We start from the raw sequence: 19,339 nt of genomic DNA, 5'->3' as shown, positions 1-19,339 counted from the left end.
TTGGTTTCCATACAGCATTAAGTATTGTTTCGTCAAAAAACATATTTTAGTAGTTTTTGTAACCAGTGTCTATGATTGAATCAAATTTAAAACAATGTGAAAAAACAAGCTAGAACAACTTAATTTTTATGAGTATTCAACTTAATAATTGTTAGTTTTAACACACTTTTCTAAGTATACATAACACAATATAGTTTATTGGTTGATCTTAATTTCAGAAGAAATTGCCTTAACTCAAAAAAATTGATGCAAACTGTTGCGTTAATTTTTTTTGTTGCGTCCAAACAATATTTTTTACAGTGTAAATTGGGGCCTATTGTCTGCTCTAGGAAACAGATGGAGACTGTTTCCTAGAAACAATAACAATATAGGAAATGTAGGGGAAAAAACTGTATTTAAGAGGGAACGAACACAGATTCGAGAGATTATCTGCAGGGTCTCTCGGTTTTATTGTCTCTGATAATAAAATCTAAATTCTGGCATCAAAACCCTAAGACTCTGAGAATGATTCCTCATAAAACTGGCAAATAACTCATCAAACCTTCATCTGTACATAAGACATATGCACATTCACAGTTCTGTCTATGGACATTTGTTCTTTTTTTTCTTTTCTGTATATTTGTATTTTTATTACTGTTGTTATTTATAATTTATTGTCTATTCTCGTCATTATTAGTGTTTTTATTACCTTGATTATATGTTGTCTGCACTATGCTTGTACTTCTGTACTGGAAGCTCCTAACACCAAGACAAATTCCTTGTGTGTGTAAACACTTGGCAATAAAGCGCTTTCTGATTCTGAAAAAATGCATAGAAAAACAAAAAGCTCACAAAAAATAAAGCATACTTTAAATACAAGAATATAATGTTATTTTATTTTTATATTTTATTGGTTCGCCCTAGTTTTTGATTACAGCAGTCATGTAATGTTTTCCCTCTCTTTTCCTCTTAAAGTGAAATAACTGAAGATAAACATAGGAGCCTGAGAAAAATTATTCATTTAGAAGAAAATTTCAGATGGCACTTAGATAAGTATGTGTGTGTGTGTGTGTGTGTGTAGGAATCCGCACGCTGTCGTGTTGGAGACAGACATGATGACGTCAGCGACGCCTTGCTCCAGACGCTCGTGTCCGCGCAACCGTGAACGAGCCCGAGAGGAAGAAAAACTCTCGCACGCTTGCAAACGGGGTCACGAACTATGACCTTTCACTGGAGTAAAACAATAACAAATAATATGCAATAAACCCGAGAGCAACAAACCTGCGCCCGTCCGTATCACAGGTGAGCAGCTTTTAATTTCTGCATGTCGTACAATGGTTGGTCAAAACGATCCGTGAAAAAAAACCCGTTTGCGCGTGCAGTGCAGAGATGCAGGCCCTCCTCGGTGCTGTAAACATTCACGCTTGTGCTTTTATTTAAGGACAAAAGCCTGTCTGAATGTGGTATGGCTGGCATATTTCGCGTTATAGACTAGAGCAACTGTTGTATATAAATGTAACGGAGTCAATCATTGTGCTGTGATTTATACATCGGTATAACTTACATGTTTCAGGCATTAGCTTGTTAGCCTGAGAGCTAACATATGAACTCGACCCTTTTACCTTTGCCACCGCGGGTCTCTTCAGTGGGAGGATTTACCCTCAATGTTCATACATTTTACTGGATACTTTTGAACCGTCGCTTGACTTGACCTGAATATTACGGTCATGTGGAATCACGAATGTCTCTATGTTAATTATTTTAACAGACGTTTAACAAAGGCTTCATGTGTTTTTTTTTTGGTTTTTTTTCTTGGCATTGCGCCAAGGTCTCCATTTTGTTCCGTGTTTTGAACACGACTTCCTGGATAGTTCCGCTCTGGGGCGTGTTCTTAACCTCACCGCTAACCTATCAGCGAGTCGTTGAATAATGACGAACGGCAAAGCCAGCCAATCAGTGAAAGCCTGTACAGTTTCATCAGAATCCTGTGACTGTGAATCTGTTATAAACTACACATCTATAAATGACATTTTTATGGATTTGTTGATTACATAAATGCTAATAAAACAAGTACTTTATATATTAGTGGGTCAAAGGTGAAAAATGGTTTTTAAGCATTAAAACAATAAGTGTAATACAGCTTTCAATTGTTATTTTTCAATACATTAGAAAGTGTCCTATTTATTTATTTTTTGCGCAACAAATAAATATCATATTTGTTTTTTTTTACCATGATTTACAGAAAACAGGCACTAAAATGTAATTCAGTGTAACAATCTTGTCAGGCATATTTACCACAAGAATTAGGCCTAGTTTATGACATATTAAAAGACTGATTAGTTTTACCCTCAATATTACTTACTTGCAATTTTACATTTTTAAACATTGTCACTATCCCAATTTGGTCCTTTGTCATTTTTTACTAATTTAAAATGCAATAAAATGTTGTATGCTCACTTATTCGTTTATATATTTTAATACCTATAGTAGTACTACAGGTCAGAATAATAAGAAGTGTATTGTTTTAATTATTACATGAATAATAAGTCTTACACTGAATGACAATGGAACCACGTTTCACCCACATTTTGACATTTTATTCTCCCCAAACTTATTTGAAACCTTAAAACTAGATACTTTACTTGCATTTAATGTGCTTTCTATGTACAATAAGTTTTGTTAAATTTCTTTTGATGCAGACATTTAAATGGCTTTTAAAGTACATAAAAAATACTTTTAATGTACTTTTCCCTAGTACATAAATGGACTTGCAGTGCAATAAAACACAACTCTTTTAAATGTATACGGCTAAATATTAATACTTACCTGAAATGCACAATTTAATTCAACTATTGAATATTGGGGAAAAGAAATGTAAAATGATTAAATGATTTCTACAGATTTTTTTTTTTTTTACTGAATTGGTTCATAAAATGTCTTAATTGTTATGAATCAAAGTTATTTTAAATAACAAAATCAATAACAAATGACTGAAAAGGTCAAGGAAATTAATTTAGTCAAGCACTAAAATAATTACTAATGTATTCATTTATATACTTAGATTAACTAAGGATGTCAGAAGTATGTGAATTAAATGTTTAAATGTATCAGAAAATATGGCGTTCAAATTGTTTATGACAGTGAAGTACATTTCATCCTCAGTTGTTATTACTGTTTTGAGATTCAGCAATCACTGTGTTTGTCACATTATTATTATTATTATTAGTATTATTATTATTATGTTAAAACTTAGAAACCAATTTGGGGATGAAAACAGAGAATCCTATATTCTTTAGTAAACTCTATATTTAGAAGTAAAAATATGAAGAATACAATTTTTTAAGTCTGTGAGATGGAAGCATAATTTGAAAATGAATGTTTGAACATTAGTTAACACTAGTGCTGTCAAACGATTAATCACGATATATATATACTGTGTATATTTATTATGTATAAATACACACACATGCACCTATATATATTTTGAAAATATTTACATGTATTTAAATGCCTGTATTTATATAATTCATATTATATATAAATATATTTAATATATAAACGTAACACATTTTTCTTAAATATATACATGTATGTGTGTGTATTTATATATACATAATAAATCTGCACAGTATAAAAACTTTTATTTTGGATGCGATTAATCACGCCTAATAGTGTGACAGCACTAGTTAACCCATTTAAACCCAAATTTTTCCCAGGCATGAAAATATCCAAATGAAGTGTCATCAGAATCAGAAAGAGCTTTATTGCCAAGCATGCTTGCGCATACAAGGAATTTGTTTTAGTGACATAAGCCTCCAGTACACAGACAACAACACACAGATAATAAAAATAAGATGAGAATCAAAAATACACAAATGTAATATAAATAGACAGAAATTGAAAAATAAATAAATTGTATGTACAGTTGTGCTATAGATTATGTGTGGGGGGGTGCATTTAACTGTTCATAAGGTGGATTTCCTGAGGGAAGAAACTGTTCTTGTGCTTGGCTCTGCTGGTAATTGGGGCTCTGTAGCGCCGGCCAGATGGCAAAAGTTCAAAAAGGTGATAACTTGGATGTGAGGGATCCACAGTGATTTTCTGAACCCTTTTCCTCACTCTGGATGAATACAGTTCAGTCATTAGTAACCCTTTGAAATAATCAATAATTATGTTTTTAATTTATTTGGGAAAGTGTGTGAAAAATGGTGTTTTATAGTCGGTCACAATTGTGACCGGTGGGATAATGTGTGTACTGAATTAACAAATTTCTGCAGTCATAAATATAGTTATATATCTTAGCCCAGCTATTTTAAACTGTTTGATGACAATCTATAGGGTTACTGTTATGTATAAAATACCCTTATACAACATTGATAGGAATACTGAGATAAGACAAAAAAATACAACCATCAACATATTTCAAAATTGTTTCTTTATTCTAAAATATAACATCACATTTTTATATCAATGCTACGAGTATTACAACATCATTATTGTACATTTTTTGTAACATTTTTAATTTAGTGCAATACTTTGTCATTGCAACATTTTATTGCAATTTTCACTAACAACTGCAATTGGATTTATATTGTATAGCTAAGTTCACTGTTATCCCACCGGTCACTATTGTGACCATCAAGGTGTTTACTCATTCTATGACCACACTCAACAAAACTGAATATATGTGAATTCATATATTAATAATAGACACCTTAAAGGTAATGTGTACCAAAACTCTTTGTCATATCTTTGTTAACATAACTAGCCTTTTATTTTGGAGCTTTGATGCAGTTATCATCTTCTCAAGGTGCAAACAGTAAATAAACTGCTCTGGTCATGTGACAGTTTGCACTGATCATGTGAAAGTGCTCATATTTCATTGAGACCCTTTATTTTTTTCCATATTTGCAGGAAGTGCACTAAAACATCAGTCAGTAAGGTTTTTAGAGCTTTATAAATAAAAAACATTTTTTACGGTTACTATTGTGACTGGTGTTATTAAATGGGTTAACACTGTTAACTAACATTGAACAATACTTTTACAGCAGTTTCTTAATAATGGTTAATGTTTATTTATACATTTACACAGTTAGACCCTAAGCCTTTTTTACATTACCATAATCAATTTGTGATTACCTGCACTAACTAATGTAATATAGAATTATATGATTTATGTAAGAGTGGATGAGGAGTATAATTGGGCTTGAGTAGAGTTAAAGATGCAAACTGTTTGAGTACATTTTTTCCCTGCCTAGAACAAACCACCTATGAAATCTTCCGAATGTTGCAGATATGAATTTCAAGTGTTGCATGTAAGATTCTTTTGTGCTTGCAAAACTCATTGGCTATTCTTTAATATCTGTATTTGATTGGCACATAGGTGGAGGTGTTGCTGGCAGATGCAGAGCTGGCCTTTGTCCAATCAGACACTTCTAATGACTTCACTTCACCATGACAACCAATGTGGAGGTGCTGGCTCAGCAGATATTGCCCGCTGAGCAGGTTTCAGAGGTGAGTGATGTGAGAGAGATACTAAAACGAGGGGATTTAAATGTTGTGTGACACACCAAGCCAGCGGTCGGTCGTTGGTCAGTGTAGGGCCATTGTTGAGCATCTGTCAGACCAGCTTTCGTGGTATGTTCTGCTCCTTAATCACTCAAGTCAAGCTCATTCAGCTCAAGTCAAGTCAGTACAATGTTGATTCAGGTTGGTTTAATAAGAGTGTGGTTGATGTTACAAAGTTGATCAGTTATGAAACAAATTTGCTTCGGCTATAAAGCAGCTCTACAGAAGTTACAGTGTCATTGAACTCAGTTCAGTTCAAGTCTTATCTGATAATCTGATAATTAATTAATTGCAGTTTTTACACTCAAGAACAAATCTTACTATAATTTTATTTAATTTATATATGATTGTATAGTTTTATATTAGTGCTGTCAAATGATTAATCGCATCCTAAGTAAACATTTTTGTTTACATAATATATGTGTGTATAGTGTGTATATTTATGTAAATACAAACATATGCATGTATATATTTAAAGGGGTCCTATTATGCTTTTTCACTTTTTGAATGTTAGTGTAGTGTGTATGTTTGGGCATAAAACGATGTACAAAGTTACAAATCTCAAAGTCCACTCCAAAGGGAGATATTTTTCAAGAACTACAGCGAATGGCTCGTTTGGACTACAGCGTTGTTTTCCTGTATTTATGACATCACAAATTGTAAATCCCGCCTACAGAAATTCTATTGGTTGGGGGGTGGGGAGAACGCTTGGTTGAGCACTGCACGTTTCAAAATCAAAACCCAGTGCAGATGTTTTTATATCACTGTATTTCTGATGGAAACCAACTATTTTCAGAACATTTTGGATGTCATTTTCATTTAATCTCGCATGTAATGCCTGATAAAGCAGCGTTTGTGAGCGGAGCTCTGCTTTGTGTACAGCCTTACCGGGGAAACCTCAATCTCTCCTGCTCCAACAGCACCTCCCGCTGGCAGAGAATTGCATTTTTTTTGCATTGGTCTTAATTGATATTCTAATTTTCTGAGATACTGAATTTGAGACTTTTATTTGTTGTCAGTTATAATCATCAAAATTAAAGGAAATAAACATTTGAAATATATCAGTCTGTGTGTAATGAATGAATCTAATATACAAGTTTCACTTTTTGAATGGTATTACTGAAATAAATCAACTTTTTCATGATATTCTAATTTTATGACCAGCACCTAAGTACGTAAGTAAGTAATTTTATTTGTCAAATACATAATCATACAGAGTATAACCAGCAGTGAAATGTAGGTATTATAGGAAGAGATACAGCTTGACATGAGGAGAGGGGGGAGAAAAAAAATTATTCACAGACTATATTCTTATGAGAGTACAGTGTGAGGACAGAAAAAACACCCCAGCAACAAAACGCACATAGTCAATCAACAACAAAGTCACATGACTGTAACAGGGGGGTAATCCAGTTCCGGCAAGGAGCCATCCGGTCCTGCAACCATTTTCGGCGCCGGTCGGACCCGCTTGTCAGGCTGGCGGAACAAAGCGGCGAAGGCGAGGGAACGGGGCTAGGAGGTGAATGCATATCTGTGTATGTGCGTATGTGTGTGAGTATGTGCCTGTGGAGTCGCCACGCTGGCATACAAATCAAGTTGTCTCAGTCCGCAGAGTGTGATAGCGACACAGCACGTTGCTATGGAGACAGCCTTGATCAGGACCCAGACAGAGTCAACAATCCGCAGGTGTCTGTGGAAGAGGTCAGGGAAGTAATGTGAGAGCGTCACACAGCAGTGCTCTTCCCGGGTTGTTTCCCAGCACGCCTTGTCCGAGGTTGTGTTGTTTTGAGAGAGCCGAAAGAAGATAAGATTGTTTAGTCTTGGTGCGAGTAGCCATATTACAATTTTCACGGCACCTCTCATTGTCCATTCTGGTCTCCAAATCCATCAATTTTTCTTTTCAAATCCGAAAGCTTCTCCGTGATGGTATCCATATTGCGGTTAATAGTCTCAGTCTCAGAGCTGACCGCTCTGCCCACTGCTTCAATCATAACGGGCAGCCTAGTGAGGCTTTTGACAGCTGTACCCGTTTCCTGAATTTTACGATAACCCAGGGCAAAGCCTAATCCAATCAGCAGAAGACCTGTTATCATGGTTCCGAATAGGTAGATATCTTCAATGTCCTCCACGGAAAGAGCCGCCAGACACACGACCCGCCACCTTTCCCATGCGTCCATCGTATATCCTGCTGCGAACGTCCGGCTGGGACAATCAGGTTCCCCCGAACCTAGACTTCTCATCGAGAAAATTGCATTGAGAGTCCAGTTGATCAAATCCATGATTTTTCAGTTTGGAGAGCAGTGCAGAGAGAGTCTCAAGTATTAGACAATAGACAATAGATGAGACAAGAGAGCAAAGCAGGGAAGGGAAGGTAAGGAGAGGAGGGGAGAGAGAAAATGTGACCGCCTTCGCTGAGAGCCAAACGAGAAGACCCATGTGTAGTATTTTATTGTGTGTTTTTAAATTTATGTTGTTAGTTGTTGTATTTACCTTATTTTAACAAGCCTGCTTCGGGGAGTCAAATGAGAAGTTCAGGGGGCGTGGTTGATTGAGTCTGCGCTGCGGGAGTTTGGGCTGGAGTTTGATTCCGCGGCTCCACCTCAAGACTCTACTGCGCAGACTCGGGCTCCAAATGACGTCATTTACGCAAGATGGCAGCAGCCATACTGAGATGTATTCGCTTCACTTTTGTATAATGGAAGCAAGCGGAGATGCGTCGTCCATCTTTTTTTTACAGTCTATGGTTTTCGCCTACAAAGTGACATCATAGTTCCACCTGACCCTTTTCACATGATGTCACGCAACTTTCGTTTTGAGACTTCCGCCAGCATAGTAAAGCGCTATCGCTACCAGCATGGAGTTCAATCAGACACAAATACGATTAAAGGATGACTGCAGCTTTCTACTCTCGTCGTCTGGCATCTCAGTTGAACTTACCGAAAACCGATCGGCGAGATTTGCCGCTTGAAGTCGAGGGAGGAGTTGTGAACGGAGAAGTCGTACTTCGTACTTTACTGAACTGTTACTGTACTGTTTTTTCTGTCACATTACATAAATAAAACAATCTCCTTATTTTGTGCATTTTCATTATTTTTCTCTAACTCTGACTACATGTGCTGAAAGAAAACTGAGAAATAATATTTCATAAAAACTGATTAAAGAAGGTAATACCAGTGACAAAAAATAGTACATGTGCTCTTGAAATAATTGCACAAAAAAGCTATAAAAAAATTAAGCTGTCATTTGTATGTATTCGTAAAGTCAAAAGGTAATCTAATAATGTGGTCTAAGTTTAAATGTTAGAAAAATAAATACATTTTAAGACATCTTGCCATACCAAAAGTGGACGTCTCTGTAGAATGACCCAAATATATTAAGTTTACATAAAAGCTTTTACTGTTAAAAAGATTTGTGAGCATTTATGTAAATAAATATAAAACGCACATCAGCTGTTTTTTAAAGATCACATCACATATAGTCTTTAATGAACATAAAATATCAATCAATAATAATTCACAAAAAAAGGGGTATACATGTAAAGATAAATTAAACGGAGGAATTTAAGTTATTATAGAGGTCCATAGTTCTATAGCACATATGACTTGACGGCGGTCCTTTATGTTTCTTGTTTTGGTCCTTGTTTCAATATAAAGCAATTTTATTCTTTTTTTTATTTATTTTTAATTTTTTATTATTTATTTTCCGATTTATAATACAACAAAAACAAACAAACAAAAACAGGTATCAGAGTATACAAATATAAAAACATGCATCATCAAATCCAATTTGTGTTAGCAAATTAAAACTGATATAGAATGACGGAACATGAATGGTCAATGTGATAACAATGGATGTCAAGTTGTATAGGCACGAGTCAAAGGGTTCATATAATATTCCAGGTCTCTTAGAAAATGTGGGTTTTGTTTTTTAAACTGTATGCTAAATATTCCATATGTAGTGTGTCGTTTATGATATTTTTAAATAGTTCAAATGTTGGAGGGTGTTCCTTTTTCCAGTTTAATAGAATACATTTAAGCAATTTTATTCTTGAACTGGATAATACTGGGTTTCTTTTCAGACCACTTGCATTTATGGATATGAAACTTGTAATATGAGAATATTTATTATAAAAATATGACTTGTGTCCATGTAATTTTTCCCATAGTAAAAAAAAAATTACAACGTTTGTCTTTTTTATTGCAGAATAACTACACTTGTATGAAAATATACAGAAAATTTACACAGTGTACTCACTATTACAATATTAACAGCAACTGAAATAAATCAAATAAATTGTCCAGGGAATAAACCGAAATAACAAGTGAAAAGGTTTTAAGTAGGCTATATATTTTGTGTGGAGACGTAAACGTTATCGTACAAATCTGATCGCAAATTGGAAGGCTGCATCTTTCCTGTACCAGTCCTTCTGGGGCTTCTTGGCTGGAGTTCAGTGTTGTCAAGTCCATGGTTTTCCTGCGGAATTGGGCTACTTTAACACTGTTGCCGCGGATTGTTTTTCATGTCCGCGGGTTGAAGCAACCCTAATAATGTTATATTTAGCCCCTGCAATGTGAATTTTACCAGGGGGAACCTCGCCAAAAAACATGTATTTTAACCCTCGGAATGCAATTTTTACCCCCTCGAAATGCCATTGGGAAGGTTTTGAGTAGCAATTGGGAGGGTTTTGTTATGAAAACCTGGCAACCCTGCTGGAGTTCTCGAATGAGAATGTCAAGCAAGCACACATGGATACATCATATAGGTTTCTGTCCCCACAGTCAATACAAAAATCTAATATAAATTAAATTTTGGGAAAATACCTTAAAAATGTTCCTATTAAGTGACATTCTATTAATGTGATACAGTGAATGACTAGCATCTGTCTCCCAGTGGTGTTAGCTCTTTCGACACTTTTGCATTATGTGACTCATTTAAACACAACAAACTAAAAACATAGTCGTCTGCTCAAAAATAATTTTTGTTTTGCATAATGTAATTGGACAAGTTCACTTCCAATTCATTTTGCACCAGTTCCTTTGGAATGTGTGCAAAGGATTGTGGCTGATTGGAGGACATGAATGATATACTTGATGCATCCTTCAAAATACTCCTAATGAAGGCTGAGTTTCAAGGATCCTTCTACATTGAAATGGCCTTAATGGTGCTTTATGATTTGGTAGCTAAGATACACTTAGAGTTATGCATTTAGCAGATGATTTTATCTAAATTGACTTAATATAAAGGAACATCATCAGTGCATCACAGTGCCAGCAATATTCATTGTACAATGCCAGGTTTATTAGAAAGCTAGACTGGGAAACAAGCTAGAACAATATGCGAAGAGACAATTGTGTGTGCCCTGGTATTCCCTATATTATTGGGGAAACCGTTGTCCTCACGAGGATAGTAATATCAGGTCATTTTTGATTTGTGGGGACATTTTTGGTTCCCACACGGAAACAAGCTTGTGAATAATATAGAATGAAGTTTTTGAAAAAATAGCAGAAAGTTTTGTGTAAGGGGCGGGTTTAGGGGTAGGTTTAGGGTAAGGGCATAAAAAATACGGAGTATCTATTTACACTAAGTGCCAATAGCCTGCCTTTTTGGGAAAGGCTATTTACACTAACTCCGCCCACTACCGTGTGATTGGGTTAGCCAACACTAAAAAAAGACGCTAACTCTGCATCAGTTTCAGTGGTGTAGATGGTAAGGTGCATGCTTTTTAACGTGATCGACCCGAGTTCGAGCCCGCCTTTTTTCCTAACTTTTTTTTTTTCCCCTTTTCAAATCACATATCGCATCAGCATTTATTTTCAATAAAAATGAAGGAAATAATCAAAAAGTTGAAAGGAAAAGTATCGGGTAGGGTTAGAGTAGGTGTAGGGAGGGTTTGATTGTCCCAATGAGGTGGCATCCATTTAATAATTTGAATTAAAAATATAATTTACACTCAATACGTTATCGCGTATTGTTTTATAATGTACTACAATACTGAGGTGCAGATAATTGCCACTATTTGCAATAAGTAGTATACATAATGAATTGTAAGATATAATAATACGGTGAAGTTGAGAGAAACTGTTTGTGAAGCTGTTTCATACCTACATGATAACGGCTCTCTGTGCCAGCGGCAGCACGAACGCAGATTTAAATGTTCCGGTAAGGTTTTTTCAAAGGTTTAATAGACACGGGCGAATTGTTGACATTGAGAAATGAGATCACGTGGGTGTTTGAATCGAGATCGCGATCTTTTAACGATTAATCGTGCAGCTCTAACTTGTCCTGCTTATATACAATTTATAGATGAGGCGCAGGAATACGGAGGGAAGTTCTCTGCCGAGTTCCTAGCTGTCTCGAGTTATACAGAGTTAAACCAGCCAATCAGAAATTAGGATGATGTTGTTTCCGTGTAAATTCCGTGATCCCGCAAGCATGCTTATTACTAAGCAACATGGATGCGCACGCATTTGGAAGAGCAAGATCCGATGAATAGGTAACCCCTTCATTTTTTTTTTAGCATTTTGATTTTACGATTTCTGGACGAAATCACTTGCCTGTTATAGCGAGAGCTGAATGTGATAAAATGAGGTATGTAACTTTCAATTCAAAGAAACAAACAATGGGTTTTGTGTTCAAGATAATTTTATTTACTGTTTTGTCTCACATGTGTCGAATGGAAGGTGCACATTCCATTGCGATTCATGTTTGTCGGTCTTAGCCTTTTGTGCCTGTAAATAAGAAAAGGTGAATGTAAATTATACCAATAATGATTTGTTTGTTAATGGTGAATCTCTTGTCTTACCTTCTTCCTGGAACTTCCTAATAGGAGGGGCTCGCGAACAGGAAGCCTGACTTATACCTTCCCAAAGGAGGAGGAGTTCAAGTATTGAGAATGTTGAAAATTATTACATTGAATGCATGTCTTTTAAGATTCTCGTTGGTTTTCATGATGAATATGGAGCTTGATAAAGAAGATGCTAAGATTCATGTTTGAATGTTGAGGTTAAATATGATCTCATAAATAAACTATGTAGATTGTGTTGGAGATAGCCTTGCCATTGGTATGTTTGAATTTGAGGGGAGGAGCCTCAACTATAAAGAGTCTAATTGTTTGGACAAAAGGGGGGGGGGCAAAGGGTGACTGTTGGGTAATTATTATTTTATGTTGTTTTCCCCTTTACTTTTGTTTGTACTTTGATTTTCCTGTATTGGAATTTTGGTGATGGAACTCTGTTACACTGTTTGGAGCATGCCTTGACAAGAAAATTAAATCACCTTTAAGAAACTTCAGATTTTTACTTTTTTTTTGCTGCCTGCCTAGCCACAGCTAAGACCATCCTTACTACACTGATGTTGGGGAATATAGTCAAATCCACCCTAAAGTATTATTGATGCAGTCAAGAACTCTCTAACAGCTTTGCAACCAGAAGCCTAGCGCTGGCTACCTGAAACTAAGGGAAGTACTAGAGATGTTAGAACAATTCTGAAAAAGACAGACAAATTAATCCAAATAAACTTTGTATATATATATATATATATATATATATATATATATATATATATATTACCTTTATAATAGTTAATATCATTGTAAATGTGTTTCCATGGTCATTTTTGAGCGAGATGCTAATGGTCTAATCTGATTCTATGATCTATGCTAAGCTACGCTAAAAGTGCAACCGCCAGACGGCTGAATAGATTCGAAAATTGTAAAACTCAACTGTTTAACTTGGGAGTTGGAAAATGAGCCTATTTTCAAAAAAGTGTTCCTTTAAGGTTAACAATTGGCCTTTATATGTACTATACAATGTTGCTATACTATGTATTTCAGCACTGGAAGCTGGAATGCTGTATTGACCAATCAGCATCCAGGGCTGAAAGTATAAATTTATAATAATTAGCAAGATATACTGGTATCAATAGAAACATACAGGATGGCGTTTGATTACTGGTAGCTTAAATGCATGTGGCTGATTAACAGACTTCTATTTTTCATTCATTTGTTCGTGTTTTCTTTGATGTGTACCTTTCAGCTTCGCAAGGCGATAGAGTTTATTCATCCATGCTTTATTGATTGTAAGTTACTGAAACACTGCATTGTAATTAAGACTCACTACAACCTGAGACACAGTACACTGATCATGCTTTAACCCACATCCCTTACAACTACTCAACCATGCCTGTTTTACAAAACATATATATAATTTAAATAAATAAAAATATTTTTTTTAAGTATCAAAAATAAAAATAAATTTGGCCCCAAACATGCCAACTGAACAGTAGTGCTCTTTGCACTATGTACATATTGCACACACACAGTAGGATTGCAGAACTTGCCTTGAGTATGTATGTCAAGGTGTGTGTGTCGATTGCTCCTGTCTGCCATTCTGCTGAGAGGTTTGCGATTGTAGCTCCGTGTAGCTTCGCTTTTCTGCTGAATTTTACTATCACTCTTAATTCCCTCCATATTTCTGATATTATCTATCAAACTAATCTGACTAATTTGAACGTTCACTTTTAATATAAAACTGCGAGTGCAATGCGTGTGCCACGTGTTAGCATTGGTTAGCCGGTTAGCTTGTCATTCGCGTTTCCACTTGCGTTTCTATTCACGCCAATTATTGTTTTCTTTTTTCTCGTTCCGTTTCATCTCTCCCTCGCTCCGTTTGAACTCACGAGTTCATCAAACAACAGTGGTAAGTAAATCATTCCTCTATCACGGTGAGTAATGGCTTCTCCTTCTCTTGTTATTTGCGCTTCATGTCACATGTATAGTTTATCTCTCTCTGTCGGCGATGAGGGATTCACATGTGATAAATGCAGGGATATAGTTAGGCTGACAGAGAAGATTTTAGAACCAGAGACACGCATCCAAACTTTAACTGAGGACAGTAAGAATGTGAGGGCTGTAGATACGGCTTTGGATGCGACTAGCTCAGGGAGTCCTGTACATTGTTCGGTTCCAGCATTAGAGCCCATGCAGCAGGGCAGCTGGGTGACTGTGAGGCGGCCTAGTCGCGGGTCAAAACACAGCTCTTCCGTTCCGATCAGAACATCAAACAGGTTCTCCCCACTCAGTGATGCACCCACTGATAACCTGATGAAAGTGATTCTATTGTACGGAACGTGAAAATAGAGACACCAGCCACCATAGTCCAATGTTTACCGGGAGCCAGAGCGCCTGACATCTTGGCAAATTTAAAAGTGCTGGCTAATGCTAAATGTAAATTCAGTAAGATTATTTACGTCAGCGCTAATGATGTTCGACTTCGCCAGTCGGAGATCACTAAAAATAATGTTAAAGAGGTGTGTGAACTTGCAAGTATGATGTCAGACACTGTAATATGCTCTGGTCCCCTCCCTGCTTACCGGGGTGATGAGATTCATAGCAGACTGCCGTCACTCAATGGCTGGATGTCTAAGTGGTGCCCGCAGAATAACAGACTTTATAGACAATTGGGCGAGTTTTTGGGGCAGACCTGACCTGTTGAAAAGAGATGGTGTTCATCCCTCCTGGGGTGGTGCCGCTCTTCTCTCTAGAAATATGACACATAGTCTTAGAGTTCATACTTGACTTAACTGGGGCCCAGGTCAGGAAGCAGACAGACTGGCTAAACCGACCGTCTGCTAGCCGCCTCACGTCACAGAAGTCTGTTAATTCTCAGCACATAGAGACTCCTTCACCTAGATATCACACTATAGAGACTGTGTCTGTTCCCCGAACTAGAAAATACAGAAAACATCCAAACCAAATTAAGAGTAACAATTTAATTGATGTTCAACAAATAAAAAATGTTTACAATACAGAGAAACAATTGATAAAACTTGGCTTACTGAATATCAGGTCCCTTTCTACAAAAGCACTTTTCGTAAATGATTAGATCAATGATCATAATCTAGGTTTGCTCTGTTTGACAGAAACATGGCTAAAACCAGATGAATACATTACTTTAAATGAGTCCACCCCCCCAAGATTACTGCTATTAAAATGAGCCATGTCCAAAAGGTAAAGGGGGAGGTGTTGCTACAATTTATAGCAATATTCTCAGTGTTTCTCAGACGGCAGGCTTTAAGTATAACTCGTTTAGATAATGTTATAGGCAGCACCATAACTTCAGAGAAACACGTGTTAGTGATAAATCCCCTGTGATGTTTGTACTGGCTACTGTATACAGGCCACCAGGGCACCACACAGACTTTATTAAAGAATTTGCTGATTTTCTATCCGAGTTAGTACTGGCTGCAGATGAAGGCTTAATTGTTGGCGATTTTAATATCCATGTCGATAATGAAAAAGATGCATTAGGATCAGCATTCATAGACATTCTGAACTCTATTGGGGTTAGACAACACGTTTCAGGACCTACTCATTGTCAAAATCATACTCTAGATGTAATACTGTCACATGGAATTGATGTTAGTGGTGTTGAAATTCTGCAGCAAAGCGATATATCAGATCATTATCTAGTCTTGTGTAAACTCCATATAGCTAAAACTGTAAATTCTACTCCTTGTTACAAATATGGTAGAACCATCAAGACTGATTTGTAATAGGGCTGGACAATAATTCAATATCAATATGTATCGCAATATAATTTTTTTCAATAACGGTGAAATGATTTTTAAACATTTCCGATATTTCGATATACATTACCAGTATTTTTCATACATTGATTTATTTGTGGCGTTTGTTGAACATGAGCACTACACGTTTCAAAATCAAAACGGGTGTTTTATATGAATGTATCTCTGAAGGGAACCTACTGTTTTCAGAAAAGTTTCGATGACATTTTCATTTGATCTGATAAAGTCGCGTTCAGGAGCGGAGCTGCTTTGATTACAGCCATTAGCAGGGAAACCGCTAGTTCTGCCGCTCTCACAGCGCCTCCTGCTGGCAGAGAATCAGATTGCATTTTCAAGAATAAGCCCGTCTCAAGCAACATGCTTTTGTTGTTGCTAAATTTCTTTTGTTTTCTGCAGCAACTCAGAGCACTATTCAGACTCTTTATCCTGGCTGAAGCACATTTGTTTCAATCTATAAGAACAGTCAGCCTACACTATCAGTCAAAAGTTTTTGAACAGTAAGGTTTTAACTTTTTTATTTTTTTTTAAAGAATTATCATCTGTTCACCAAGCCTGCATTTATGATCCAAAGTACAGCAAAAACAGTAAAATGTAGAAATATTTTTACTATTTAAAATAACTGTTTTCTATTTGAATATATTTTAAAATGTAATTTATTCCTGTAATCAAAGTTAAATTTTCAGCATCATTACTCCAGTCTTCAGTGTCACATGATCCTTCAGAAATCACTCTGATGATCAATATTTAAAACAGTTGAGTACATATTTTTCAGGATTCTTTGAATAGAAAGACACAAAGATCAGCATTTATCTGAAATAAAAAGCTTTTGTTACATTTATACACTATTCCTATCAAAACCTTGGAGTCAGTATAATTTATTTATTTTTATTTTTTTGCAAAGAAATGATAGAAATTAATACTTTTATTTAGCAAGGATGCTTTAAATTGATTAAAAGTGATTGATAAAGACATTTATAATGTTACTAAAGATTTGTATTTCAGATAAATGCTGTTTTTCTGAACTTTCTATTCATCAAAGAAACCTGAAAAAATTCTACTTAGCTGTTTTCAACATAATAATATATTTTTTTTGAGCAGTATATCAGAATATTAGAATGATTTCTCACGTGACTGGAGTAATGATGCTAAAAATTCCACTGAAATCACAGGAATAAATTACATTTTAAAATAGAAAACAGTTATTTAAATATTTCAAAATGTTACTGTTTTTGCTGTATTTTGGATCAAATAAATGCAGGCTTGGTGAACAGAAGAGAATTCTTTAAAAAAACATTACAAATCATACTGTTCACAAACTTTTGATCGGTAATGTATGTTAGCCTATAGTTTGAAGTTAAAGATATTCATATGAACAAGGTGAGTCTGAGATGTTTATTTGACAGTGATTTCACATTTCTTGTTTGTATGAAGGCTAAATACAAATAAAAGGTGAACATTATTTATTTGTGCGTTTTTTGTTGTTGTTTTTTTTTAAATAAAATATATAGTTTTATAGGAGGAGGTTTCGTAGACTTGGCAAATGTATTTTTCATAAGGTTGTCGGTACAGGCATCTGTTGTGGCCATTGTTGGCAGTTTTTATGAGGCTTTTTTAAAATAGAGTTCATATCGAAATCGGAATTATATTGTATCGACCGAAATTAAGAAATATATTGTGATATAAATTTTGGCCATATCGTCCATCCCTACTTTGTAAGTAATCTTCCTGATTTATCTCAATTCCTCAGCATATCGAACAGCGCAGAAAAACTTGATGATGTAACAGAGACTATGGACTCTCTCTTTTCTAGCACTTTAGATACAGTTGCTCCTTTACACTTAAGGAAGATCAAAGAAAACAGTCTGACTCCGTGGTATAATGAGCACTCGCACCCTAAAGAGAGCAGCCCGGAAAATGGAGCACAACTGGAGGAAAACAAAACTAGAGAGATCTGATTACTTTTGGTCTCTTCTAGAAGAAAACAAACATAACCCCCGGTATTTATTCAATATAGTCACTAAATTAACCAAAAATAAAGCATCAACAGGTGTTGGCATTCCCCAAGAAGTGAAGTGACATACTGCCAAGTATGGTGACCCATACTCAGAATTCGTGCTCTGCATTTAACCCATCCAACGTGCACACACACTCACAACAGTGAACACACACACACCGTGAACACACACCTCCGGAGCAGTGGGCAGCCATTTATGCTGCGGCGCCCGGGGAGCAGTTGGGGGTTTGGTGTCTTGCTCAAGGGCACCTCAGTCGTGGTATTGAGGGTGGAGAGAGCGCTGGACATTCACTCCCCCCACCTACAATTCCTGCCGGCCGGAGACTCGAACCCGTAACCTTTGGATTATGAATCCGACTCTCTAACCATTAGGCCATGACCCAGAGCACAGCAGTAATGCACAGTAAGAGCACAGCAGTAATGACTTTATGAACTACTTTACTTCCAAGATCGATACGGTCAGAGATAAAATTGTAATCATGCAGCCATCAGCTACAGTATCGCATCAGATGCACTATAGATCCCCTGAGGAACAATTCCACTCATTCTCTACTATAGGAGAGGAGAGTTAGACCCTATTCCATCTAAACTACTAAAAGAGCTGCTTCCAGAAGTCATAGATCCTCTTTTGGCTATTATTAATTCGTTATTGTCATTAGGATATGTCCCCAAAACCTTCAAATTGGCTGTAATTAAGCCTCTCATTAAAAAAACACAACTTGACCCCAAAGATTTAGTTAATTACAGACCGATCTCAAATCTCCCTTTTCTGTCAAAGATACTAGAAAAGGTCATATCCTCACAATTATATTCCTTCTTAGAGAAAAATGGTATCTGTGAGGAATTCCAGTCAGGATTTAGACCGTATCATAGTACTGAGACTGCTCTCATTAGAGTTACAAATGACCTGCTTCTATCATCTGATCGTGGTTGTATCTCTTTATTAGTTCTACCGGATCTTAGCGCTGCGTTCGACATTGCGTTGACGGCTGCTCTGTCATTTCTTCTTCATCAGTTAGGAACCTAGGTATGCTGTTTGATAGCAATCTTTCATTTGAAAGCCACGTTTCTAGCGTCTGTAAAACTGCGTTTTTCCATCTCAAAAACATATCTAAATTGCGACCTATGCTCTCAACGTCAAATGCAGAAATGCTAATTCATGCGTTTATGACCTCAAGGTTAGACTAATCAAAC

The 19,339-nt window shown here is 36.1% G+C and overlaps 1 protein-coding gene across 8 annotated transcripts in view; it reads left to right on the top strand.

The window, feature by feature from the left end:
• Positions 1–1,096: 1,096 nt before the first annotated feature.
• Positions 1,097–19,339, top strand: part of LOC306848724 (nuclear receptor subfamily 2 group C member 2-like) — a 33,140-nt gene continuing 14,897 nt past the window's right edge. For 6 of the 8 annotated variants that reach the window (XR_013782271.1, XR_013782272.1, XM_079383455.1 and 3 more), the window contains exons 1-2: positions 1,097–1,281; positions 5,363–5,493. Coding sequence is in view for 4 of the 8 variants with exons in the window: in XM_079383455.1 (XP_079239581.1) it covers positions 5,434–5,493 (60 nt within the window). In the remaining 4 variants the exon portion in view is untranslated. The remainder of the gene's footprint in view (positions 1,282–5,362; positions 5,494–19,339) is intronic. The other 2 variants (XM_079383457.1, XM_079383456.1) reach the window with 1 other exon arrangement.

This window comes from Barbus barbus (assembly GCF_936440315.1).
Source record: "Barbus barbus genome assembly, chromosome: 28".
NCBI classification, from domain to species: domain Eukaryota; kingdom Metazoa; phylum Chordata; class Actinopteri; order Cypriniformes; family Cyprinidae; genus Barbus; species Barbus barbus.
The sequence above is the reverse complement of the archived record's forward strand: the minus strand, read 5'-3'. Positions and strand labels throughout refer to the sequence as shown.